We start from the raw sequence: 26,373 nt of genomic DNA on the forward strand, positions 1-26,373 counted from the left end.
GCCTGGTTTCCAATTAGACTTGCCTATCTGGGTTTTGGACCTAGTTGTTAGAATTTAATGAAATTCACATTACAACCGTCCAAAGCTGGGCACCACAGAGACCACCATGTCTTGCGGCCGACCATGTTTTTATCCCCCAATTCTTCCAAGGCGTTGCGTTATCTCGCACTCGGGAACGAACGTGGAAGTACTCTAATTGATTTTAGTGTCGGCATGGCCGCTATGCAATCAAGTTTGGTTCCTTTACCTTCGAGGATAGAGAATAATTCTATCTTGACCCCACCATTATACAATCATAGGAATGTATTGTCCTCTACTGATTCAAATTTTTGCAATCAAATTGCATTTGTCCAACATGACCAAGTATTGAATGCTGGCATTTTCCGGTTAAGTATAAAGAAAATCTGATGTGAAGGTATGTATACCTTTCAAGAGGTTGTTTGTTTCCTGTTTCCCTTCAAATCTTAAGGATATGCATGCTGATTTCATGAAACCTAAAGTAGAGATACTTACCTTTACCAAAATCTGAATATATGATTATGAAAAAAATCCGCTTTGAGAAATATTAAAAATAATTTTGAGTGCTAAATTTTGTAAATACCTTTTTAAAATAGATCTCACTTAATCCCAATTCGTGCCCTATTTTTTCTCGGAGAAGCAAATGCAATAACCTTTTCCAAATCAAAAGTTTTCATAAATTTCAATTTATACTGCAAAAATCATGTGAAACGAAATGATTTTGTCAAATGGTTTTCAATCTTTTTTTTTTTTTTAAGTCGTAAGTCCCACCTTACCTTTTAGGGTTCACATCCTCTACAATTCCTATCCTTTACATTTCCTATATTTTCATTTTTCTATCAAGGATTGTGACATGTTACAGTTAATAATTTAAAGGTCAAAATTAAAACCTAATTATGAACTGAATCTAACAAATCTCTAAAATTAAGCCTTAAGAAAAAAAATCATCATAGAATTAAGAACACCCTTATCTAGTCTTCTTGAGTTTCACTTTATCACAACCATTGAGTTTCACCTGATCCAAATCTCCCTTGATTAGTTCTACTTTATCTAATTTACGTTGTAAGACATAAATATTGCAACCCGTTACCCAATTCATGATGTTTGAACAAAAAAAACAAGAAAAAAAAAACGCAATTCATGATGTAACTATTAAACCCAATCTCCTGTAACTATAGTAAAGACTCATGGAAACTCCCACCAGTGTATATAATCCTACAACCTATTAGGCTATTACATGAAAAAAATACTTTTTTTTTTGGTGAAATGAAACAATTCTTTATGAGGGTTCTATTTGCGAACCGTATGTTACGAGCATGCCATTTGTCAAAAGACTCAAAACCAAAGGAAAAAACAAAAATTCTCAGCTTGCAGGAAGATCAGCACGTTCTGGACTCCAGCCAAGAAAATAAATAAATCCAGCTTTGCAACACCTCATTCTGTCATTCATACTGTTTCTCCTGACGCGAAGGAACAAGGAACTGCAAAGTTTTTTGATTTTGACGGAAGGAGAAGGAGATTTCTTTTCACATCATTTTTCCATTTTTCCAATTGAAGGCTTTACAGTAATATCTCTCCACCATCATCACCATTTTTTGAGATCAAATTTCAGTCTTTCGCATTTGTTGCCTTCTTTTATTCCCGATTTGTGAACATCCATTCTTCGTTTAGGTTTGCATTGAAGAATTAAAAGAAGATGGAGAGTATAATGGCAGTGCTGACACATCCGGACGATATCTATCCACTTGTGAAGTTGAAGATTGCCGCAAGGAATGCAGAGAAGCAGATTCCACCAGAGCCTCATTGGAGTTTTTGCTACACCATGCTACGCAACGTCTCTCGTAGTTTCTCTCTTGTTATTCAACAGTTAGGTCCTGAGCTTCGTAACGCTGTGAGTCACCATCCTTTCAACATTCCTTTTTATCAGATGCGTTTCCTTTTCTTGGTTATGTCGATTGATTCTGCCATGATCTTATTTCTTGTCACTATTATAATAGCATCAGTCGTATCTAGGGTTTTGTGGATCTGTAATACTCATATCAAGCTCGGAGTTTTGAATTACGGTTGTTATTTGCTTTGGGAAACTTGGGTATCTACACCATTAATTAGGCATGTCTTTTTGCGATTTCTTACCATTTGTAGGTTGGGAGTTCCTTGGTTCAACAGAGTTAAATGCCTTGTATGCCAAACAATTGCAGTGTTTATAGTTGAAGCGTAAAATTTTTAAAATATAAATTTGGATCAAATTGGAGCTAATAACTAGTCCCAGCATATAAGTGTTGGAAAACTCAATATAGTAAAATATTTCGTATATCCTTGACTTCCATGTGAGCACTGCAGTTACATATCAGTGACTAGACTGGAACAATCTGGTTTCATCAGCTTACGAAATTGCACATTGTTTAATATTTGATCTGGGAAAGGTTCCTTGCTTCATTTCTCTAATTAAGTTTTAGCTGAATAGTGTTATTTTTATTTTACTGTTTGGACGGAGTATTTTTTATTTTTTTTGTCCAAATGATTTACATTTTCATTATTCATGGTTAAATTCTCAAGTTTGTTTGATTTAACATAAGAGTAAGTTAGAGAAGGTTGTCTACGTTATTGTTTTTGTAGGTGATAAAAGTTTTATTTAAGTTTAGTTGTCATGCTAATGCATTTAATTTCTTATATCCTCTGTGCAGGTTTGCATCTTCTATTTGGTTCTCAGAGCCCTTGATACTGTTGGTTTGTACCCATAGTCATTGCCTTTGTGATCACTTTTAACATGGTGTAGAAAAGAGAGTGGGAAAAAGGGGACCCTTCTTGCCATTCTTACTCTTTTCCCATCTTTATTTCCACAATATTGTTTATCCAGGTAATTTATTTTTAAATTACCTTCAACTCTGAAATTCGTTTTTGTTGGTAGAGGACGATACAAGCATTCCTTCTGATACAAAAGTACCTATTCTGAAAGCTTTCCACCAGCATATATATGATCTTGATTGGCATTTCGCATGTGAGTTTCTGAAATCTTTTTTTCCCCTGCTTGTAATGCCTTCCTTTTTTTTTTTTGTCCCTTTCCTTGGTCATGGAATGTGAAGACTCACTTTTAACATTTTTTCCCTTACTAACTTTGATAAGTTATTTATAGTATTCTAGCAACAATTACATGGCTTTCTTCACTTATTATGATTTGATACTGCTATTTGTTTTCAACTTGTGGAGGCATTTCATGGACTCGTTAGACTTAATAGATATTAATACCTTTTGTATTCCTTCATCTGTATGTTCTTTGAGAAAACCTGAAATTTCAGGAGATAAAAAGAATAAAAGAGACGTGCAATTAGGTAATTAATGTGGTTCAGCTGTTTCAGATCAGCCTACCTCCGTGATGCAACTCTACTACCATTTATTATTTACTTGAATTATGGTATGGCTGAAGCAGTAGGGTTTAATTTGATTACATTTGTTATTTGAGGAGGCCATGTTTACTATGTTACTGGGTCTCCTCTGTTTAGAGAGTTTGTGTTTATCACAACACTTATATTCAATTTCCCTGAACGAGTGAACCTTTTTGCATTGAGAGTTCTTATTAGGACTCTTGAGTCTCACTTCATGCAGTCTTTATCACTATTGCCTTGGTGATGGTGGCTGTGAGGAGTCCGTTAGGGTTGTTTATGTTCTTTAAGGAAGATTTATTTATTTTTATATTTTGAAGCTAGTTCAGACTTTAGGGTTTAAAACTTGAATGGTTTAGGAGAAGAAATACCAAGCATCCTCATATTCGTTGTATCGAATCCTTAAGAATAAAGTCTATACGAGGCTGACTGAAACTTCATGAAACTGAATAGTATCAATGATGGAATGAAGTTCTCCTTGTTTCATTATTCATGGTTTTAACTTCAAGGTTCTAAATTTGATGTCTTCCATATCAGTTAGTAGAAAGGTCATACATTAACTCAAATCTTACAAATATTGGAAATAAGATTATATGTCAATGTGTAGGTTATAGATGAAGGAAATAGGTTAGGGGTTATCGAACAGATGAGTTCATATAACTTAATGATGGTTTAAAGGAAGATATGTTTTTGTGCTGTAATGTGCTATTTGAGAAGCCTTGGGGACTTGCATTGTTTTGGAGAAGGTTGTGCAGATGTTTGAAAGGTGATTTTAGTGAAGATGATATGAGAGAAAGAACACTGCTTGTGTAGAGCAATGTCTAAACTAAACAGTTATAAAGAAGTTAATGTAAAGCTAAGGTCAAGGATGACTTAACCCCCAGTTAACCCACAAAATATAGAACTAGAAATGAGGACAGAAATAAACAATTTAGTGTGACACAAATCAGTCACCAAAATTATCAAAAACCTTGTCAAAGGAAGCTTATATGGTGGTAAACAGCTGCTCAAGTTTCACTTGATTCAAAGGGCTTGATTGAGGAATATGACCCAAACACAAAATTGGTAAATGGTTGGCTGTAGGCCAAAATACCCAGTAAAATGAGCTCAGATTTAGATAGGATGGTATTCTAGTAGATAAGGTTATGCTGCAAATTTGAGATGATTTTGGTGTCTGGAACTTCAGTTATTGAGGTGAACTGAAATTAGAAACTTAGTGGTTAATGGAGCAATTCAAGTGATGAAGGGGATTGAAGATGGATGTTTCAACCAATTTAATTCAGTCACTACCTGATTCAATTGGAGCAGCAGCAGCAGGCCTTATCAGTAGCTTGAGAGTGAATCCTCTTCAGTTTGATGGTCTGAACAGCAGCAGAACCTCAAGCGCAGTAATAGCAGACTTAAAGCAAGAGAGAAGGAGGCAAGGATAGGTGGATTTAGCCCTGTCAGTTAGGCTCCTTTAACTCTAGGATTTAGCAGTCTACATCATGGTTCCTTAACATTTTAGGTGTTTACATCTCACAGCAATGCCCGAGCTATTCTTATCACTCATGCAAGGACAAGGGAATAAATTCAAAGCACTGCTTCAGTAATTTATAATTCATTTGTTTTGGGGCTGATTACAACCTTACATATTTGTAGAGCTGTGGTAGTTGCTCACTTGCTCTCCAAGCTGTGTTAAAGTACTAATTGCTAAAATAGAATTTGGACTATTAGAAACCAATTGGCTTTATAATTCAACCACATGCATGAGTAACTATAATCGAAATTAGCTTTTAGAAACTGGGAAAGACAAAAATAATAACTAAATAAGATCTTCAGTCTTGTAAAAGGTGCAGTCACATTCTTCACGTGGGCCCCATTAAAATCTTTGAATAATATTCTCATTAAGACCCAAGGAAGGGGCTGTAACACTGCTACCCAAAAAAAAACACTGTTCATGCCACTGTATATGCAAAGAAGAGCAAGAAATCCACCTCAATTCTTCAGTAGAATTCAACCCTATAAAACTATACTGCTTCAGTTACCCCAGTTTCCTTTGTAGGCCACAATGCTTTGACTTGAGTGATACCTCATATACTAATTGTTGATTACTTATTGACATTGTAAGGACTATATATTTTGAAAGTCTGTGCAACTTACCGAATACCTGAAGTTAAAAGCTGATTTTATATTTGTGGATTAAGACTTTAACTTATTAAATTCCTAACTGGACTTAGAAGGTAGAAATTACCCACGAGACCGCAAGATTACCAAATAACACTACACTGGCTTTGTAGCTGACAATACTTAACCTGGTGCTGAAAACTGATCTCGTCATAATTACCAGCAATTGCTTGCTTCTGTGTTTCTTCAAGTAAAGAAACAGAAAAGGGAGTCTTCTGATCATAAATCAGAGGATGGATTGACCATTCGGAAGGAAGAAACAAGGGGAAAAAAGAAATGTAATTACTCAAGATCCACTTGTATATGGCTTAAATAAATTGGAATGTCAGTTTTCAATTTGTTTTATCTTACTGTAAGTAGTTGGATGGTTTATTTAGTTGAATATCTTGTCTTCTGATCTTTTAGTTAGAAACATCTTTGAAAGGATCTTAAGACGTTTTTCTATAAAGAAGAAAGGCTACATGGTACTAATGTGTTTTCAGTTTTTTTATTATGTTTCCTTGGTATGTTTGCTGATTGAAAATTGTGCTTCTTTTATTGTTAAGGTGGTACAAATCACTACAAAGTTCTAATGGATGAATTTCATCTTGTGTCAACTGCTTTTTTGGGACTCGGACGAAGGTTATTGCTAGACCTAGCACTTTATTTGTTATATAATTGCTTACAAAGTGCAAATGAATTTGAAATTATAATTCATCTTAGGAGTTTTCTTTGTTGCGGATATGTTATTCCTTATCTCGTTTCAGTATTGCAGTTAATGTGCCCATGAATTGATTGTAGATTCTTTTCTAAAAAAGAAACTAACGGGACCAAGGGTTGCCGTGGATCCAGAACTTGCGAGACATCTTGCTTTTCAGATCTAAAAAAATGAAACTAGGGCCAAACTGAGAAGAATAAATTAGCCTACATCCAAGTTCGTGTCATTCCATAAGGTGACTCATCTTTTCCATTCCCAACATTCTTATGTATGGGACAAGGATCAAACCCTCAGCTTTGAGGCTGGTTTCAACCAGCCAGATACTGAGATATGGCCAAAATGGTCAATACTTGGGATTTTTGAGGTACAACTCAACATGTATGGGCTTGTCAAAACTGATTGAATTCATCAAAACTAGTCGAAACTACTGAAATTGGTGTAACTTGGTATTTATTGGTCGAAACTATCATTTTTTAAATATTGTTGAACTTTGTCGAAAGCAGGGGCTTTTAAAACCAACCCATGGTTTTGTCTTGGTTTCTTGGGAAACCAAGATGTTTTTGCCCATCTTGGTTGAACCTGAACCATGGTAGGTGATTGCCTTTTGAGGTTCAATTGTTTTTGAGGACTGCAATGCTAGACCATACCCTTACAATAATAAACCTGATTCCTTGTCAGTTCAAGAATATTTGTTTGCTGTGTATAGACATTCTGTAATTGGGCCCACATTTGCTTGTCACAGCCATTGTGAATCAGAGGAGTATACTCATTTCTCTGCAATACCTAAGCAAATGGCCTTTGTAGCTTGCTTAAGTTTTGGAAAACTCAGTGTAACTGCTGTCACATTAACTTTGTTGTCAGAATGATGTAGCACATCCTTTTGTTCCAGCAGCCAGCCCAACCAGCCAAGCCCAGATCTAGCACGATCTAGCCTGCCCTGGCCTAGCCCACTTGCAGCAGTTTAATGGCCAATATGTGGGCTGATTTTTCACCAGTTTCAACAAGATTTCTGAAATTTTGGTGGTAAATTTGACCAATTTTTAGTTCAAACTGAATCTTTTAACCAATTTCATCCAATACAGCATCAGTTGTTTTGACCAGTTTTGAGCAGCCCATCACTATTCAAGCTTTATGTTAAAAAATATCAGGTTTGAGCGAGTTTTGACCAAATTTTCCTTTCTGGCTGGTTGAGGTAATCACCAAAATCTTTGTTCTTGCTTCACAATGATTTTCCCTCTTTTATAGAACGTGGGGGTTTGTCCTGCTTTACCGAATATATAATTGATTAGAATATTAGATTGGATACCATGAATATGCTTTGTATTTCAGCCTTTCAGGTTTTATTCTGCATCGGTTTCATTCTTCTTCTATAGCTAATAATTTTAACTTTTTGGGCAATTATGCAGTTATCAAGAGGCAATTGAAGATATCACCAAAAGAATGGGTGCAGGGATGGCAAAATTTATACTAAAGGAGGTTTGTATATTTGTACAGTCAACTTATAGACTTTATAATGACAGTTTACTTATATAGTTTTTCTCTGGATGCATGCTTTTACTTGGTTCTATTGCCTGATCAAGTAGATAGGATTTTATTAATTAATAGTGCGTCTGGTTATGTGTATCCATGGATTTCAAATCCGTTGAATCATGAATCCAATGTTTAGTGACCGTTTGGTTACTTTTGTTAAATGATTTACATTGAAATCAAGAATCACGTGGAGTCACAAATTTCGCCTAAAAATTGGAACTATTTGGATTTCATGGGTTTGAGGCTAAATCATTGGGTTCCTCCAAATTGAACATGAGTAAAAATAAAATTTGATTCACAGAGTCATGGTTATTTTGAAGATGAATCAGTTCTTAGGATCAAGATAACCAAACAGTTGAAATCAACGTAAGAATTGATGAAATTGAGTCCAAACACACTATAAGAATTCTTTGATATTTGGCTTTGCAGCATCAATATCTATCTACAATCCTCTGTCCAATAAGCTGACATTGTAGGCCTATCTTAGAGTAGTGTCTCAATTGCTTGAACAGTCAAAATCTTCCTGTTAAGTTCATTTTGAAATGTTCAAAACATGATTTGGTGTTCTATGTTAATATCATGCTCTTGAAGGTGATGGGGTTGAAAACATATAATATTGCCTTTTCTGAGAGCAACTTTATCTCTCTCCTTGTTTTGTAGGTAGAAACAGTTGATGAGTATGATGAATATTGTCACTATGTAGCTGGACTTGTTGGATTAGGATTATCCAAGCTTTTCCATGCAGCCAGACTGGAAGATCTGGCTCCTGATTCCCTCTCTAATTCCATGGGTTTATTTCTTCAGGTGATGATGTTGATATAATGGTAACTGTAACTTTTACTGGCAGAGTATAATTCATTGCCAGGTCCGGTTCTCTGAAGCTCTAATTTTGTATCCAATGATTTACAGAAAACAAACATAATTCGAGACTACCTCGAAGATATTAATGAGATTCCAAAGTCACGCATGTTCTGGCCACGTCAGATTTGGAGTAAATATGTAAACAAACTTGAGGTATATTTACTCAAGTGTTTCTTGATCTTCATTGCTGCAATATTTGCTGTCCTCATTGGAGTTCTCATGATGCAGACCTGAATTTGTAGATCTACAGATGTGGGTTAAGCCTGAAAAGAGATTCTCAGCTGATCTTTTTGAATATAGACTCATTCCATGTTGACATACTCATGTGATATTTCAGGACTTAAAATGTGAGGAGAACTCAAAGAAAGCAGTTCAATGCTTGAATGACATGGTCACAAATGCCTTGATACATGCAGAAGATTGCCTGAAGTATATGTCCGCTTTGCGAGATCCTGCTATATTCCGATTCTGTGCTATCCCTCAGGTAGGTACATCTTCAAAACTAACATGATTTGGTTGTCCATATTTGTATTTCTTACATCGCCATGGATTGTACTTTCTGTCTATAACTAGAACATGGAAACCCTTAAAATATTTGTTTCAGATTGTGCACTCTTTGTGGCTTGTCCTTCATGCAATATTTTCTGTTTCATGGTTCATCACTTATTCTATATCTCCATGTATTTCCTTGAAGGGTTGGGCCTTGGCACAATGGTTGGTGCACTACAGTTGTAGCCTGAGGTCAAGGCATCAAAAACAGTCTCTCAGCAAAAAATTGCTAGGTTAGGGTTGCGTAGGAAAGCTGCTCCCCCCCCCCCCCGGGGGACTTTGCTTGTGTGGAAGCCTTTGGCACCAGCTTTGCCCTTTTTTGTGGAAATTTTCAGTCCCACCCCCTGAGTTTCCCCTAATATTAATATCTTAAGTTTAAAAATACTATCCATCAACCATATCTCACAAACTTTATAAGGATTTATGATTGGGAGAGGAAGAAGTTGCAGAAGGTAGAGGGAGACAAAGAAGTGAATTGAGTGTAGGGTTTTTAGTTCAAAGTTATACTTGTCATTTTGAAATATTCAACTTGCTTACATCAGCACTTAACTGTGATTTCCAATGGCAAGGGGTGTCTTTGATATATTTTCACCATATAGGGCATCTGATTAATAAATTGGATAACTCAGGGGCTTACATTACTTTTAAGGGGTAACTAAGGAGGTGGTGCTGATAATTTTCCTTTTTATTTATCTTTTTATTCTTTTATTTTCCTGTGTCAATGTGAGTTTTGTTCTGCATATATGGGACAGTTATGGATAAAGTAGTTTGAAGCTGGACCTGTCAATGAACTGTGCGGAATGGGGTTACTTTTCAGTTTCCCAGGGCTGACATTTATTTGACACTAAACTATAGTTTCCATCTGTGTATCTGGAAAAGTTGAAATATTGGCAATCGGGGAAGGTCTGTCATAAGTCATAAATATATCTCATATCATATTGCAAGATTTGTTAACTGTACTTGGATAACATGTGCTTTATTCTTCTTTTCTGTACTCTTCTTACTAAATGGTTTTCTTGAATTTTCTTCATCTAGTCTCACAGCATGTGTGAAACATTATGCTTTTGGTGTTTGAAGACTTTCTTGGATGAGGCTCTAAATCTTCCTCGCTTGCCAATTCTGCCTGGGTTTGGAGGTTGGGAATTTTGACCATTGTTGAGTTATAGAATGCAAGGAACAAGGAGAACAATAGAGGAAGTATATTGAAGAAGATTGAAACGAAGAAGGAGAAGATGGTGGAATCTTGTGGGTTTTGGAGTGTTGTCTCGTCCACTTCTATAGTAATTAATTAATAATAATAATAACAAAGTGATTACATACACCTCCCTAGGGAGGTAAAACATAAGAAGGATACTAAATTGTTCTTGAAGCACACTTACTATGTAAACTCTAACATGACCTCCATCAATAGTCTGGCTCTTCATACTATCCTCAGCATCTTCTCAGTTTTCCACGTACAGTCTTCTTAAAACCTTTTTTTTTTGGGGGGTCATTTCATACCAGTTACGAGGAGTGGGGCCCACAGTCACCTGGGGGGTGGGAAGGCATGGAGGGATGGAGGTTTGAACCCAAGACCTCCTTGAACTTACTACCTCTACTTACAAGGTTGCCGCCATTGTGCTAAAAGCACATCCACCAGTTGTTTTGAACTTATTAACATTTTTGGTAATGAATTAATTATTCAGCAGAAAATAACTTCTTAATCCATGAACCACCTTCATTGTCTAAGGAAATCATCAATGCATGGTCATCATGCCAAAAATCACCTAGGCATACCAAGACATTGGAGAGGGTAACACCAACTATGGGAGTAAAGCATTTAAGGTGCCTGGCTACCTGCCTAGGCAACCAAGGCACCTGGGTTGAGCAAAGTGCCTGGACGCCAAGACAATGTCTTGATAAGTAATAGATCTCATTTATGTATTGCAAGTTGCATATTCTTAGAATGTGGCACAGTAAGCTATCATCCCTTTGGAGAATACAAATATTTAGATTGAGTTTAGTGTTTTGGAAGGGCTCACTTGAGGATGCTTTATCAATGCCGAAAAATCGTTGGACGTACATGACATGTCATGCCCAGTCCTCAACACATGGCTCAGCACCTCTAGCCTTATATTTTAACAATATTCTACTCCTTTTCCATATACCCATATAATTGCAAAAGCAATTTGTTCTAAGCAAACACAATCTCTAGGGCGTGGCTAATTCAATTTAGGTGGTTTAATCACTCTAAGCCAAACGAAATGCAAGTAATAGATCTACATAGTGACAGTTTGATACCACCAAACTGTAGGCTCAACCTTCTCTGCTTCCAAAGTCTAAATCGGCAAGCAAAGAAATTTAGATTGTCAATTGTTACATGATTCTCATCAACTATAATCCATTAGACTGGCAAAGTTTTTAAGCTCTTTTTCCTGGATCTTTAAAGAACAAAAAGCCGAAACCTTAAAGCATCTGAAAGTTGCTGAATTCCTGAAAATCTCCGACTCTCTCTTAAACTCTTTGCTGTGTTGCAATATTAGCTAGGTTCAAGGTAGCCAATGATATCAGTAACAGTAAGTGCTATTTGTGCTTTCTGTGAACTTGGATCGAAGCCCAACCCGTCATCCTATTCAAGTTGCGCTTGGCCATGTATGGTGGGTTACTTCATTTTGTTGAATTTTTGCTAGTTAAAGCTTTTGTTGCAATCTGCAGTGCCTACCCACAACCATCTTACTTTGGCAATACTTCCATTAGCTATGTGAAGCAAACCTAGGTTCAGATATCCCAATTTAGCAACCTGTCACAGTAAAAAGTCACGTTCAGGTGAAAAGGATAATGCTAGAAAGGTTTTTAAAATAGGGATACGAGGGGATAACGGAAGTGTTGAAGGGCATTAAAGGAAACAACAGCTTCAAACAAAACCAAAAGTTTAGTTTGGGGTCGTTTTCGACCTTCATATATTACCAGTAACAATGGAACCTGAACCTGGAGTGATTCAACCTGAAAGAACTTAGTCAATACTCGATATAGCGCTGGTCATCTTGCAATTTCAAGATTACGTTGCTGATTCTTGGGCTTTGAAACCCGGCTAATACCAATATCAGGGAGTAAATTCCAAGTAAATCTATGAAACAGAAATCGGCAATAGTGTCAGAACCAGATCTGGTTTCTGGGTGCTATTTATGATAGGGAAGTTGACTGCAAGTAGGCTTTAGGGTTTCAAGTCATCCAAGAATAGCAGTTTTGATCCTAGAAGGGGTAGAAGATTGTATGGAAAGGAGGTGAAACTTTTTGTGTGCAGAAAAGGGAGTGAGGAGTAAGAAGGATAGTGGAAGAAACAAGAAGAAAAGATTTCAGAAAATAAGGTTGAAAAATTGAAGAACAGAGGGAGAAGATGCAAGAGAGCACACATGCACGCACAGTTCTCATCTTCATTCTGTATCTCAAATCTGTTTTTCATTGGTTACAACCAGGTATTTAGGGAAAATAATAAATACTCTTAACTTGGTCTCTAAAAAGTAATCCATTTAAAATAATAGGTTACAAGATAAGGTGCCAACTAAGCACCCCATGAAAACCCAATTGAACCTGGTTCATCTTCACGTGGATACCTAAATGGATTTGGATGGGCCCAAGGCTGTGTGCCTGCATCACTATGTTAATGATATGCCTGAAGAGGGCACTACTTCCAACAGAAAACCTCTGTATCTGAAAAACTCTTCTTCCATGATGATGACCAGAACGTGATCCACTTACCATTGCGCTCTCATGTTATGACCCTAGGTTCAATGATTTTGGATGAACAATATGCACTTAGCTATGTTTGTATGGCTTGGATGGGCATTGGAGGAGCCAGGAGGGTTGTAAAAGGTGTTTACCAATGGTTTTCGATGCATTGTGTATTGGTGGAGAGTTGGGTTATAACATGGGTACGACTTCTGATTATGAGTCATCAATATGAACCGTGGAACCCTGTGTTTCTATGTAATCAAGTTACTTCAAATGGCCTTAAATTTAGATATTGGTTTGGTACCCAAATTCTGAAACAGCATTTCATTTTTATTATTGGAACTTTATTACTGCATAATTTTTGTACACGTCTAGAAGTTTGTAATCAAACTACTGACTTCATTCTCCTTATTATAACAGATCATGGCAATTGGAACACTTGCTTTATGCTACAACAACGTTCAAGTGTTCAGAGGAGTGGTGAAACTGAGACGTGGTAAAGATTCAATATGAAAATTCTGCTTTGATTTCCTTTTTTTGCTTATTAGGGCTAGGAGAATCTTAAGAGTAGTTTCTTGGCTAAAGAATTAGTCATTCTGTTCTAACATGGATTTGTTAATTTTCTTTTGAAGCCTTTCACTACACCAATGTTTCAAAATTATAATTTTCTTTTCATGCATTTAACCCTACAGATTTTGAGATTTACAGGGTACTTTCCTTTGTGGTCCATCCATGAATCCATTTGAATGCTGGTGCTGACACACACACACACACACATGAACACACGTTTTTGTTCAATAACATAGGTGAGGTTATGAGCACCGGTGAGATGTGATATTTAAAGTTACAAGTACCATCTGGAGGTTGGAGTTTGATATCCTTATGCAGCATGTACCTAGATACAGGGAAAACTTCCCCATGCAGTCAGTGTGCAATTTCCTTGTCACGTAGTTAATCATCAATAGGTTTATGATGGAATATGAGATCACTATGGAGTAGTCACTTACACACTTCTATCATGACATGCTATCATTGTACAAGCATTGTTGTCTGTTTTACGTGTTCATTTGCAACAGCATAGTTCTACAGTGAACAGTTGTTTACTTGCAGGGAAACTTATCTATGCCTGAGATCTGGACCTTTGAATGACATGTCTCAATTATGCTTAGACATATCCTTATGAAGAATTTTGATGTTTGCACATTCTTTGCTTTCTATAAGCTGTCGCAAATTTGTGTTGGGTACTTACTAACTCTTGTTTATCTTTCTTTTCTATTGCGACTTCTCTCTAGGTCTTACTGCTAAAGTTATGGACCGAACAAAAACAATATCTGATGTCTATGGTGCTTTCTTTGATTTTTCTTGCATGCTGAAGTCCAAGGTATAATACTTAAGTATATTACTGTACTGGCTTTAGTAGTTTACCATGTAGAAAATGCAGTTTTTCTGAGTGAAATTAGCTGGTACACCTTATTTCCCTCTCTGTTCTCTGGAGCCAAGTAAACACAGTGGATGAATTTTTATTTTATTTTTTATTTTTTTGGTAATGCAGTGAATGAAATTTGAGCACCTGGTGCTCGTCAAATAAATATTTTAAACTTCAGTTGTAATCTACATTTTCTGAGTTAGTACGGGATGTGTAACCTACATCGATTAAAAAGGTTCCTGATCTATAGTTAGGGCTTCACCTGGTGGGCTTCTCCTTGTGAAGGCACTTCTGCTCAGAGGATAAGCTTATTGATCCGTTCAATATGGCTTATTTTCTCACTTTTCATTACTTGATTCTCTTGAACATCCATTTCAGGGATTGGCATCGTGCCATGTGATTCATGCTGCAGCTAAAAGCATAGGAATTATTGAATGTTTAGAGTTTGTAGTTAACAAAGCACCATCTAGATAACCCTGAGGGTGGCTCAATTGGTAAAAAAAACCAACACCTCCAAGTAGGAGGTTAGAGTTCGAATCCCCTTGGGGCCAGGGGGCAAAGCCCTGCCTTATATTATGTAATATCCCACATCCCCAATATATAAAATTGCCTATTTGATGTAGGAGACACCCTAGAAACTAGGGGACCTACAAAGTGGGCTACTAGACTCTTAGAATTAAACACCTACTCTTGACAGATAGTAAATGAATGAATTTGCAGCACTTGAATTCTGATTAATCATGCATGTAAGACAGCTAAAGTAGAGAAATAAACACAATTAGTCCTACTGGTAAGCACAACTAAACAAGAATCAATAGGTAAACAAAGGGATGGGGATCTTGGCACCATAACACTAAATTGAATGCAAGGGTATTAAGAAACTTAAAGAAAATAGAGCTGTCCTAATCAATATCAGATTTCTAACAAGGAATTCAACAATTAACAATGTAAAGGCAGTCTTAGGAAGTTTTTGTTTTAAACAAAACTATTGCCAAAGAATAAATGAGAAATATTTAGGGAGAGTTAATGTTACCTGCTGATCCTGGCTGCAAAATAGGTGTTAGAAAGCATTTAGGAACAGAAATAAGAGAAAGAAAACATATTTTGAAGTAGTGATGAATCCTAGAATTCGGTGCATCCTAGGCATGGTAGCTCGAGCGAGATCTCACTACCATGAAAAATCGAGATCTCGACCAGCTCGGTCGAGATATGCCATTTTTTGGGCGTCAACTCGGTAGCCCATCGCAGTGGGTTTTAGGGTCCCAGTTGGGCTAAAACTTGGTATTTAGCTTATTTAAGGCCTTTTGAACACACTAGTGGCCTTGGATTTGTGAGAAAACAGCCCTAAGTATGATTTCTAAGTTTACCCATAGTGTGAAACCGAAATGCTGTAGGATTAGAGAATGCAAGGTTATATAACATGTAATATAAAATCATTAAGGCATATAAATGAAAATCAAGTGTATCAAATGCATCAAATAACTTAAATGTCATCAAGAATCCAAAATAACATTCATATGAGTATTACAATCTTGACTTTCGAGAATAGAATGATAAAAGTATACAACCGTTAGAAGTTCTATATGAGTCATTAACGCATAAGTTCATAAGACAAGTAGAGGATGATTGAGCTTCCTTTGATGTTATAGATGTGCTAAGAGTAGTCAAGTGAAACTTTGGCTGAAATTCGCAAAAAATTGGGCAAAAATTAAGAGTTCCAGCGAGATATGACGAGATTTGGGGAAAGATATTACGAGATCTCGAGCAAGATATCTCATTTCGCAGATCTCACCCTTGATCTCGTCTCGGTTTATGAAAAAACCGAGATATCTCTCGAGATCTCACGAGATCTCCCACCATGATCCTAGGAAGGAGGGTAGGGTTAGAATGGAGAACCACAGCAAGACTGCTGTACTAGAGGTAATAAAAGAGAATGAGAGAAAAAAAGAAATAAAATGAAGGGAAGGGAGACTAACAAAAGAAAGAACAAAGATTGCCATAGGGTAGGGAAATAAAAGGAAATAAGGGAAGTAGGGAAGAAAAAAAGAACAAAGATTTTTCTGCAAGAAAATATAACAACCGTGTGGTTTGGGGAAGAAGAAGAAGATTTCCAGGAAAGAAACTAAGTCTTTTTCAAGAAAAAAAGAGAGTAGATCTTTGTAGAGGAGAGGATGGAAGAAAGAGAGGTTATCTGGAGAGAGAAAAGTGTTGGTTTCGTCGGGAGAGAGAGAGAGAGAGAGCAGGGTGAGTTATTCTTTTCTAATTCTTTCATTCATTCATTGATTGCCAAAAACGAATTCCATACAAGGTTTAAATAAAAAATTGATCCCTCACAACCCTACGTGTTTAATTCCCAAAATAACTCGAACTTAAGTTGTAAATATAACCCAAACCCAAAATAATTCAAAATTGGGTTAAATAGACTCTAGGCCCAGCCCATAAAGACTTAAACATGAAATTAAAATATTTCAATAGTAAACTACTACCCAACCCACTAAGACTAAGTAGAATAACATGACAAACTGCCTATGAGCAGTGTTTTTCATCGAACCATAGGATCTTAGCAATCCGATAACCTCCGAACTCATCATCCATCCACATAGATGCTATCGTGGGATGATCTCTACGTCGGCGTCGCCGTCGCCGGTAAACTCGGAACGGCTCCCTAATGTCCTCATCAACTCTCCCCGACTTTGAAGAATTCACCTCCGGTGAATAAAGGCTCTGGTAGTACTCTAGCATGTTTGGGTCAAGTTGTTGTAGCTCCGCCGTCGTGATCCAAGTGCTGTCGATCTCAGGATGTCCCCTCCATTTAACTAGGAATTCTCTGTAACCTCCCTCTTTTGTAGTTGTAACTCTCTCATCAAGGATCTCTTCAACTGTCTCAACTCTGTTGTGAAATTTAGGCATAGGTGGTACTGAAGTAATAGGGAGTGAAGGGGTCTTACCAGCAGGGTCATCAAAAACAAAGGGAAGGGTGTTAAGGTCATCTGGATAGAAAGATGCAGTAGTAGGAGTGCCATGGAAGGGGACAAGGTCCTCCACATTGAAAATATTGCTGATCCCCATGTTAGTTGGCAGATTAAGAACATACGCATTAGCTCCTATTTTCTTCAGAATCTCGAATGGTCCTGCACTACGAGCATGTAGCTTGCTCGCTTTACCTTTAGTGAAACGTTGCGGTCTGATCCTAACCATCACCATATCTCCTTGAAACTCTTGCAGTCCTCGATGCACATCAGCTTTGGACTTATATTGATCATTACTCAGAGCTATTTGTTGTCTTATACTTGTATTTAAATCAGATATGTGCTGCGCAAAAGACTCGGCTGATGGGGAGGTCCTAGAGCTAGACACAGTTGGAATAAGGTCTATAGGAGCCTTGGGCTGGTATCCTAGACAAACCTCAAAAGGTGACAAATCAGTGGTTCGGTTCTTAGAGCTATTATAGGCAAACTCGGCTTGGGTAAGGACCCAATCCCAACTGGTAAGGTACTCTCTTATTAGGCAACGCAACAAGTTCCCTCGACTTCTATTAACAACCTCGGTTTGGGGGTGAAATGCTGAAGAGAAACGGAGTTTGGTTCCCATCATCCTCCATAGAGTCCGCCAAAAGTGACTAGTGAACTTAACATCCCTATCGGACACTATGGTATTAGGCAACCCATGGTACTTGACAACCTCATGGAAGAAGAGTTTAGCCACAATTGATGCATCGCATGTCTTAGAACAGGGAATGAAATGAGCCATCTTTGAGAAATGGTCTACTACTACAAATACAGAATCATGACCTCTCAAAGTCTAGGAATGCCAAGCACAAAGTCCATACTAAGGTCTTGCCACGGAGCATGTGGTACAGGCAAGGGAGTATACAACCCTGTGTTCTGGTTTCGTTGCTTAGCAATTTGACATGTCTTACATTGACTCACTACCCTAGCAACATCTCTTTTGAGTCTTGGCCAGTAAAATCGCTCCTCTACTAGGCTAATCGACTTATCTCGACCAAAGTGACCAGCAACTCCCCCAGCATGCAATTCCCAAATCAGGAAATCTCGAAGTGAGGTCCTGTGAATGCATAGTTTAGTTCCTTTAAAAAGGAAACCATCTCTCAGAAGGTAATCTAAGCGGCTAATAGGAGGATCTCCACTGAGGGAAGTGAATACCTCACTAAAATCAGGGCAAGTGGGGTATTAGCCCTTGATTAGATCAAATCCTATAATCTCAACACTCATTGTTTGAAGTAGCACATTGGCCCGACTTGTAGCAGTTGTGTGGCGGAGGTATATATTAACCCGGCTTAATGCATCAGCAGCAGTATTTTTAACACCAGGTCGATGCTTGAGTACAAAGGTGTACTCTTGTAGAAATTCAACCCACTTGGCATGCCTTTGATTTAGCTTCTTTTGGGCACTCAAGTATTTAAGGGCCTGGTGATCAGAATATAACACAAATTTTTGTGGTAAAAGATAATGGCGCCAATGGCGCAACGCTTGGACAACCGCATAGAACTCTTTGTTACAAGTGGAATAGCGTTGCTTGGCTTCGTTAAGCTTCTCACTAAAGTATGCAATAGGATGTCCTTCTTGACTAAGAACACCACTTATCCCAATGCCAGATGCATCACAATTAACTTCGAAGACTTTAGAGAAGTCTGGAAGGCGCAGGACTGGAGCCTCCATCATCAACTTCTTAATCTCTTTAAAAGCCTTCTTAGCACTTTTAGTCCATTGAAACTCCTTTTTCATGCAATCTATGATAGGAGACATAATGGTACTAAACCGGTAGATAAACCTCCTATAGAAGGTGGCTAAGCCATAGAAGCTTTGCACCTCATGGATGTTTGTCGGTTCTGGCCACTCAACAATGGCTCTCACTTTCTCAGGATCAGCAGATACTCCCTGGGCTGACACAATAAATCCTAAGAAAATGACTTGATCACTCATGAATGTGCACTTCTTGAGATTGGCATACAACTTTTCTCGTTGAAGCACTTGGAAAACTTGATGCAAGTGATCTAAGTGGGAAGACGGGGTTTTACTATAGATGAGGATGTCATCAATGTAAACCACTAAAAATTTGCCATTGAATTGTTGTAGCACCTGATTCATTATTCTCATAAACGTGCTAGGTGCGTTAGTTTAGCCAAAAGGCATAACTAACCATTCATAGAGGCCATCCTTTGTCTTAAAGGCCGTCTTCCATTCATCCCCAGGTCTAACCCTGATTTGGTGGTACCAGCTCTTAAGATCAATCTTGGAAAAGATTAATGAACCAGCCATCATATCTAGCATGTCATTAAGCCTAGGTATGGGGAAACCTATACTTAATGGTGATCTTATTTATGGCTCGGCTATCTACACACATACGCCAAGTACCATCCTTCTTTGGCATGAGTAGGGCAGGTACTGCACAAGGGCTAAGACTCTCCCTAATGAATCCCTTTTGAAGCAATTCATCTACTTGCGGCTTCAACTTAGCGTGTTCTTTGGGATTCATGCGATAATGGGGCAAGTTTGGCAATGAGGGCCCCGGGACTAAATCAATTGCATGTTGGACATCATGCATAGGTGGTAATTCTTCTGGTAGTTCCTCAGGAAACGACTACCGAAACTTCCCTAATAAGGGTTGCACTTTTCTTGGAACATTAACAAATTTGTCGGATGTGTGATGTGTATCTGGATTACTTTGCGAGGCAACTAGAGCATAAACAACTCCTGATTCTTTACACTCAATTTCAAATTCTTGCTGATTTAGTATCCCAAGTGTTTTAGAGCAAGTTTGTTTGATGGTACTGCCTTTATGCTCCACAACCTTAAGCTCTTTTGGGGCGCTAGGGGTCAGTCGGATCTTTTTCCCTTTATATTCAAAGATACAGATGTTAGATTTCTCATAGTTAGTGACATCCCTATCATATAACCATGGTCTCCCTAAAATGATGTGAGCAACATCCATCTCTAGGACATCACACCATACTTTATCCTCATAACTAGCAAAATGTAGGGGAACTAAACACCTAAGGGTTACAGGGATAGTAGACTGATCAACCCAAGCAACCTTGTATGGTTTGGGGTGAGCCTCTAGTTTGAGCCCCATTCTGGATGCAGCACTTTGAGCAACTATATTCATGCAGCTTCCACTATCTATGGCGACTCGACAATTCTTACCTTGATGGCAAGTGTAGGTAATAAAAATATTAGTTCGTCACCAGTCATCAGTATCTTTGGGTTGTGATACCATACAACGCACAACTCCAAGCTTAGACTTATATACCATATCAAGATCCTCATCAGATATGTCCTAATTTGGTCTTTGGTCTTCATACTCAGGCTCCTGATCGTCATCCTGATTTAAATCCACATGGTCTTGCCCTCCAACATAAAGGTTTCTGTTGGGGCATTCCCTAGCAACATGTCCAAATCCTTGGCATTTGAAACACAGGAGCTGGCCAACTTTCATAGGGGGAGTTCCCAAAATGCCTTTACCCTTGTTATCAATTGGATGTTGTGGATTAACAGGGGGTCTTTGGAAATTGGTAGTGTTAGGGTAGACCTTCGTTACTAGATTCTCTGGGCTAAAAGCTCTTCTTTTGAGGAAAAGTCTTCCTAGACGTCTCAAGTTTTAGAGCAATCCTAAAGGCTTGAGGGACATCTCGCACTAAGTGGGGTGCAAGTCGTGACCGGATATCTGAGTTAAGTCCAATAATAAACCTAGAAAGTGTTTGCTCAACATCCTCACGAGTACGACTTCTAATCTTAAGTTCGTTGAATTTGGGCATGTACTCAGTCACTGTTAATTTCCCTTGCTTTAGGGTGTTCATTTCATTTAACAAGTTTAGGCTATAGTTGATAGGTAAGAACTCCCTTTTAAGCCTTTCTTGCATCTCAACCCAAGTGGTCACTGGCTCAAGTTCTAGATTGTTCTCTTGGTACTCTAATTCTGTCAAAAAATCTTGGGCAGCTTGGTAAGCTTAATCTTAGCAAACCTAAAGCGAACCTCTTCTGACATATTATAAAAATCAAAGTACCTGTCCATTTGTCTAATCCGATCTAGTAAGACTTTCGCATCTATTTGGCCATCATAAGATGGGGCCTCTACCTTGACTATCCTCCTAATATCGAACCCTCTATCATGGGTGTCAAGAGCATTGTCATGCTCATAGGTTGCATGATGCATAGGACCAAGATGTCCACGTGCTCCACAACCTCTACCTCTACCTCTTCCATTACCTTGGAAATTATCCCCAGTTCTATCAAGATCCTCGAAGCAGTGGTCAAAGTTTTGGAGGTCCACTTGGTAGTTTTCATTCCTAGGTCCATTGGCTTGAGCATTATGTCCATGCTGCTTTTGTTGTCCCTCCATGGCTGTAAGTCGTGTTGCAAGGGTCCGAACATTACATTCTATGGCCTGAATGGTGGTGGCTTGGGCTGGTTGTGCTGCCCTTTGGTTATTTAACTCCTCTTGAGTTGTTTGAATGGCCTTTAAGATCTCTTCATTTTGTTGGAGCAGCTGAGTCAATTGGTCAGGGGTCAATTGGGCACTTGATGAACCATTCATATTGGAATATTCATTTCCACTTCGGGTTAGTACCATACACAGTTTGACCTAAAGACACCTATACTAAAACCAGCAATTCTAACAACTCAAAACCTAACAGTCCAGCAGTACTGACACTCTAAACCAGGCTCTGATACCAGAATTGATGTAGTAGAAACCCTAGAAACTAGGGGACCTACAAAGTGGGCTACTAGACTCTTAGAATTAAACACCTGCTCTTGACAGATAGTAAAGAAAGGAATTTGCAGCACTTGAATTCTGATTAATCATGCATGTAAGATAGCTAAAGTAGAGAAATAAACACAATAAGTCCTACTGGTAAGCACAACTAAACAAGAATCAATAGGGAAACAAGGGGATGGGGATCTTGGCACCATAACACTAAATTGAATGCAAGGGTAAGAAACGTAAAGAAAATAGAGCTGTCTTAATCAATATCAGATTTCTAACAAGGAATTCAACAATTAACAATGTAAAGGGAGTCTTAGGAAGTTTTTGTTTTAAACAAAACTACTGTCAAAGAATAAATGAGAAATATTTTGGGAGAGATAATGTTACCTGCTGATCCTGGCTGCAAAACAGGGGTTAGAAAGCATTTAGGAACAGAAATAAGAGAAATAAAACATATTTTGAAGTAGTGGTGAACCCTAGGAAAGGAGAAAAAAATATTTTGAAGTAATTGTGCATCCTAGGAAGGAGGGTAGGGTTAGAATGGAGAAACACAACAATACTGCTATACTAGAGGTGATAAAAGAGAGGGAGAGAGAAAAAGAAATAAAAAGAAGGGAAGGGAGACTAACGAAAGAAAGAACAGAGACTGCCGTAGGGTAGGGAAATAAAAGGAAATAAGGGAAAGAGGGAAGAAAAAAAGAACAAAGATTTTTCTGTAAGAAAACAAAACAACCGTGGGGTTTGGGGAAGAAGAAGAAGATTTGTAGGAAAGAAACTAGGCCTTTTTTGAGAAAAAAGAGAGTAGATCTTTGTAGAGGAGAGCAATGGGAATTTTTCTAGTGGGAAACAAGGGTGAATGGAAGAAAGAGAGGTTACCTGGAGAGAGAAAGAGAGAGAGCAGCGTGAGTTCTTCTTTTTTAATTCTTTCATTCATTCATTGATTGCCAAAAACGAATTCCATACAAGGTTTAAATAAAAAAATTGATCCCTCACAACCCTACATGTTTTATTCCCAAAACAACCCCAATTTAAGTTATAAATATAACCCAAACCCAAAATAATTCAAAATTGGGCTGAAATAGACTCTAAGCCCAGCCCATAAAGACTCAAACATGAACTAAAATATTTCAATAGTAAATTACTACCCAACCCATTAAGACTAAAGAAAATAACATGACAAACTGCCTATGAGCAGTGTTTTTCATCGAACCATAGGATCTTAGCAATCCGATAACCTCCGAACTCATCATCCATCCACATAGATGATGTTGTGGGATGATCTCTACGTCGCCGTCGCTGGTAAACTCGGAACTGCTCACTGATGTCCTCATCACTATTACACCCAAAAAAAAAAAAAAGACTAGATGCTTATTTGCAATTTTGCAGGCCAGGATAATCCCCGTCCAAAATATTGTTGCAAACCTATGCTCTTCGTCTTCAGTACTTGAGCTGTTTCAGGAATTCCATTTGTTGCTTTCTAGAAGCTGACTGTTGATGGTTTTCTTTAAACTTTAAACTTTGAAAGCACAGTTTAGATCATCTTGTGTAGAAAAAGTATACATGTTTTCATTTTGGCTCAAAATTAATGTGCAGGTGGACAAGAATGATCCTAATGCCACCAAAACTTGGAATCAGATAGAAGCAATACAGAAGGCATGCAAGGAATCTGGGCAGCTGAACAAAAGGTTTGCCTGTGTTTTGAAGCGTCCTGCTTGAATATGGTAGATTTATTTGTATGACAGTTTTGCTGGTTTCTACAGGAGATCTTACATGGTCGAAAGTGATCCAAGATACAATCATGTTTTGGTGGGTCACGTTGCTAGTTTGAATTATTCTGGATATTAATGAAGGTTCCAAACTGACAACACCATTGTTGCTTGTATAGATCATGGTAATCTTCATTCTACTGGCGATATTTCTTGCTTCTTCTGCTAAGCAACCAACTCATACAGATTAGGGTAAGTTTCTGTCTAAAATCTTGTATCGTCTTTTTGGTTGGGTGAATTATCTAGTCTCTATAATAATAATAATTGAATTTGGACAAACTTTATTTTATAGGAGTGGCTTCCTTTGGTATTCCAAGTCAACATTGTTTTGCAGGCTCTACAACTTGATCCATATTGGTCAATGGTCACTCATGTAATATTGCTTTGTGCTCCCCACAGTTTTGGTGGAAGAATCAAGCAGAGGAAGTTCCCATTTTGTTTTTTCCCTCTTGGAGGTGCTCAATATGCTATGGATGTACCAGACACGTTTTGTGCTTTACCATGAGAAAGTTTTCCTATCAAATTTGGGACTGGTGGTGCACTTTAATTATCTTATGGTTTGATTCCTCCCAAAACAATCAAAGAAAAAACTTGCGTCTGTTATGGTTACTTTTTCTAGTGGAAAGGAACAGATCATGAATTTCTCGAGGAAATTTTTTGAGGTTCCAGATCAGGTTTTTTCCAGGTTTTGCAGGTTTTCTTGAATTCAGGATCTTCAACTAAGTTGCCCATTGCAACCCTATGACCTTGGCGGAAGGGAAAATATTTTCTTGGTTGATAGATGAATGTGGGTGGGTGGAGGATTCTACATGCATTTCAGTAGCTTCCTTCAAACAGTATAGTTGTGGAGGATGTATTCTCTTTGGTAATGAATTATTTATTCATCTGAAAAAGTTTAGCTTAGAAAAAAATATTGGCATTAGTTTGAACATTTAGTTCAATACTTTGATTTATTTACGATGCTATAATGCACTGATTTTGGTCTAATTTTTCTTTTTGACTCATTGACCTTAAATTGGACATGGATGTGTTTTTTGGCACGGTTTTTTGGCATGGTGGTAATAGTCGAATACTTTAATATAGAGTGTGTTAGGTTTTTTATTTTTTATTTTTATATCTATATTAAATTTCAAAATTAGTTTTTTTATTTTTTTATTTAAATTGTTTTGTTAGTGTGTGGGACCCATGATGTAAGGGTGGTAATGAGGCACTCATGAGTAAATGAGGCATTTCATGACATTGGTTATGAGGTTCTTCATGACATTGATCATGGTGACAAGGTGGGCTTATTTGTAAGGTGAAATTTATTCAAATTTTAAATATTGACCTTCAATTTTCATTGAAACTTCTTGACCGTTCATGGCCATTACCATTAATGGGGTTTAGGTTATTGAATGGATTAACTTCAATTCATACAAGAGAGGTGAATATGAGAGTTAATTCTCCATTTATTGGGGATGTTAGGTCAAGATGGTTTATTCTCATTAGTGAAGAAGGGACAAGTCTATTGATTCTCCCCCTTGTGAGGAGGTGAGTCATTGTGATTTAATGACTTAATTCATTGACTTGAGAATCTCAAGGGGTGTAAGGTGCGGTTTGGGCCTATATAAACCGAACATCTTTCTTGCATGTGGCATGTAATATAAAGATACTACTCACACTTGCACCTTTCTTTCTTTGAGTTTGTTTAAGTGTTGTGCTGTAGCTTTTGGTTCCTTGAAGGGACTATAAGAACTACCTCATCTTCTAGTTGGAGGTTGCTTTATCTTGGAGGTGGTGGTGTGAAGAACCCTTGATAGTAGGGTGTTTCAATTACCTTAAAGACAACATTCAATGTGTGATTCAACATTGTTTATTGGTGGTTTGTTTGATTGCAACACCAAGCTCTCCGGATTGGCTAAGGATGAGTTGGGGCTGAAGCGAAGAAAACGGAAGTGCGCAGATGCGCACTCCTGCGAAGCCAAAAAAGGTGAGCGCCTAGCGCGATACGCATTCAAACTACTGCGCTAACGCGCTTCAACCTAAAGAAGCAAGGGCCCGACTAGATCACAACGGCTAGCGCGCCAGAACAAGCAAGGGATGAGCCCCCCTTGCTTTTAGTCGTAAGCTGAGCTAAGGATCTTCATCTTTCAATTGTATTGTAATTTCATTATTGTATTTTGTAGAATTTGTAATACAACTTCCCCAACCGAGCGTGTATTTTTATTTATTTATTTGTTATTTATTATGACCCTCTATTAGAGAAGTCTTAACCAAACTCAAAGAGGTCTTAAGTTTGACTCATACCCCATTCTGTGCCTATAAAACCCATACCCCATCTTGAACCTGAAGGTGAATGGATAAAATTGATTGAAATCATTATTGGATTGATTTTGGATTGAGGTACGAGAAATTTAAAAGTTGGGTTGTATTCGAACAAACACTATGAAATAGTGAATTGAAAAAGAAATAAAAATGAAAATAACAAAGATTTAGCGTATTAACACACCAATGTGGTATGTTAACGTTATCGACATGGTATGTTACACCTACGAGTGAAGAAAA

The 26,373-nt window shown here is 37.8% G+C and overlaps 1 protein-coding gene across 2 annotated transcripts; it reads left to right on the plus strand.

Annotated features, from left to right (window-relative positions):
* The first annotated feature begins 1,287 nt into the window (after window positions 1-1,287).
* LOC149014330 (squalene synthase 1-like) lies at window positions 1,288-25,112 on the plus strand. 2 transcript variants are annotated; one of them, XM_089155092.1, is made up of 15 exons: window positions 1,288-1,583; window positions 1,690-1,909; window positions 2,703-2,745; window positions 2,927-3,016; window positions 6,110-6,185; window positions 7,668-7,737; window positions 8,452-8,595; window positions 8,701-8,805; window positions 8,990-9,136; window positions 13,333-13,408; window positions 14,205-14,293; window positions 23,657-23,748; window positions 23,824-23,869; window positions 23,949-24,021; window positions 24,229-25,112. In XM_089155092.1, the coding sequence occupies exons 2-14, from the start codon at window positions 1,715-1,717 to the stop codon at window positions 24,018-24,020; spliced, it is 1,245 nt and encodes a 414-aa protein (XP_089011218.1). In that variant the 5' UTR covers window positions 1,288-1,583; window positions 1,690-1,714; the 3' UTR covers window position 24,021; window positions 24,229-25,112. The 2 variants fall into 2 exon arrangements, with proteins under 2 accessions (XP_089011218.1, XP_089011217.1); XM_089155091.1 differs by having other exon boundaries at window positions 1,289-1,583; window positions 24,122-25,112.
* Window positions 25,113-26,373: the final 1,261 nt, after the last annotated feature.

Source organism: Hakea prostrata, chromosome 5 (genome assembly GCF_041222555.1).
Source record: "Hakea prostrata isolate BN-2017 chromosome 5, UWA_Hpros_2, whole genome shotgun sequence".
NCBI classification, from domain to species: domain Eukaryota; kingdom Viridiplantae; phylum Streptophyta; class Magnoliopsida; order Proteales; family Proteaceae; genus Hakea; species Hakea prostrata.

Bases quoted from the DNA above. Each gene is read 5' to 3' on its own strand.
- LOC149014330 (XM_089155092.1), top strand. From the start codon at position 1,715: ATGGAGAGTATAATGGCAGTGCTGACACATCCGGACGATATCTATCCA. The intron at 8,806-8,989 runs GTATATTTACTC...GTGATATTTCAG, and splicing joins AATATGTAAACAAACTTGAG to GACTTAAAATGTGAGGAGAA. The intron at 23,870-23,948 runs GTGGGTCACGTT...TTGCTTGTATAG, and splicing joins CAAGATACAATCATGTTTTG to ATCATGGTAATCTTCATTCT.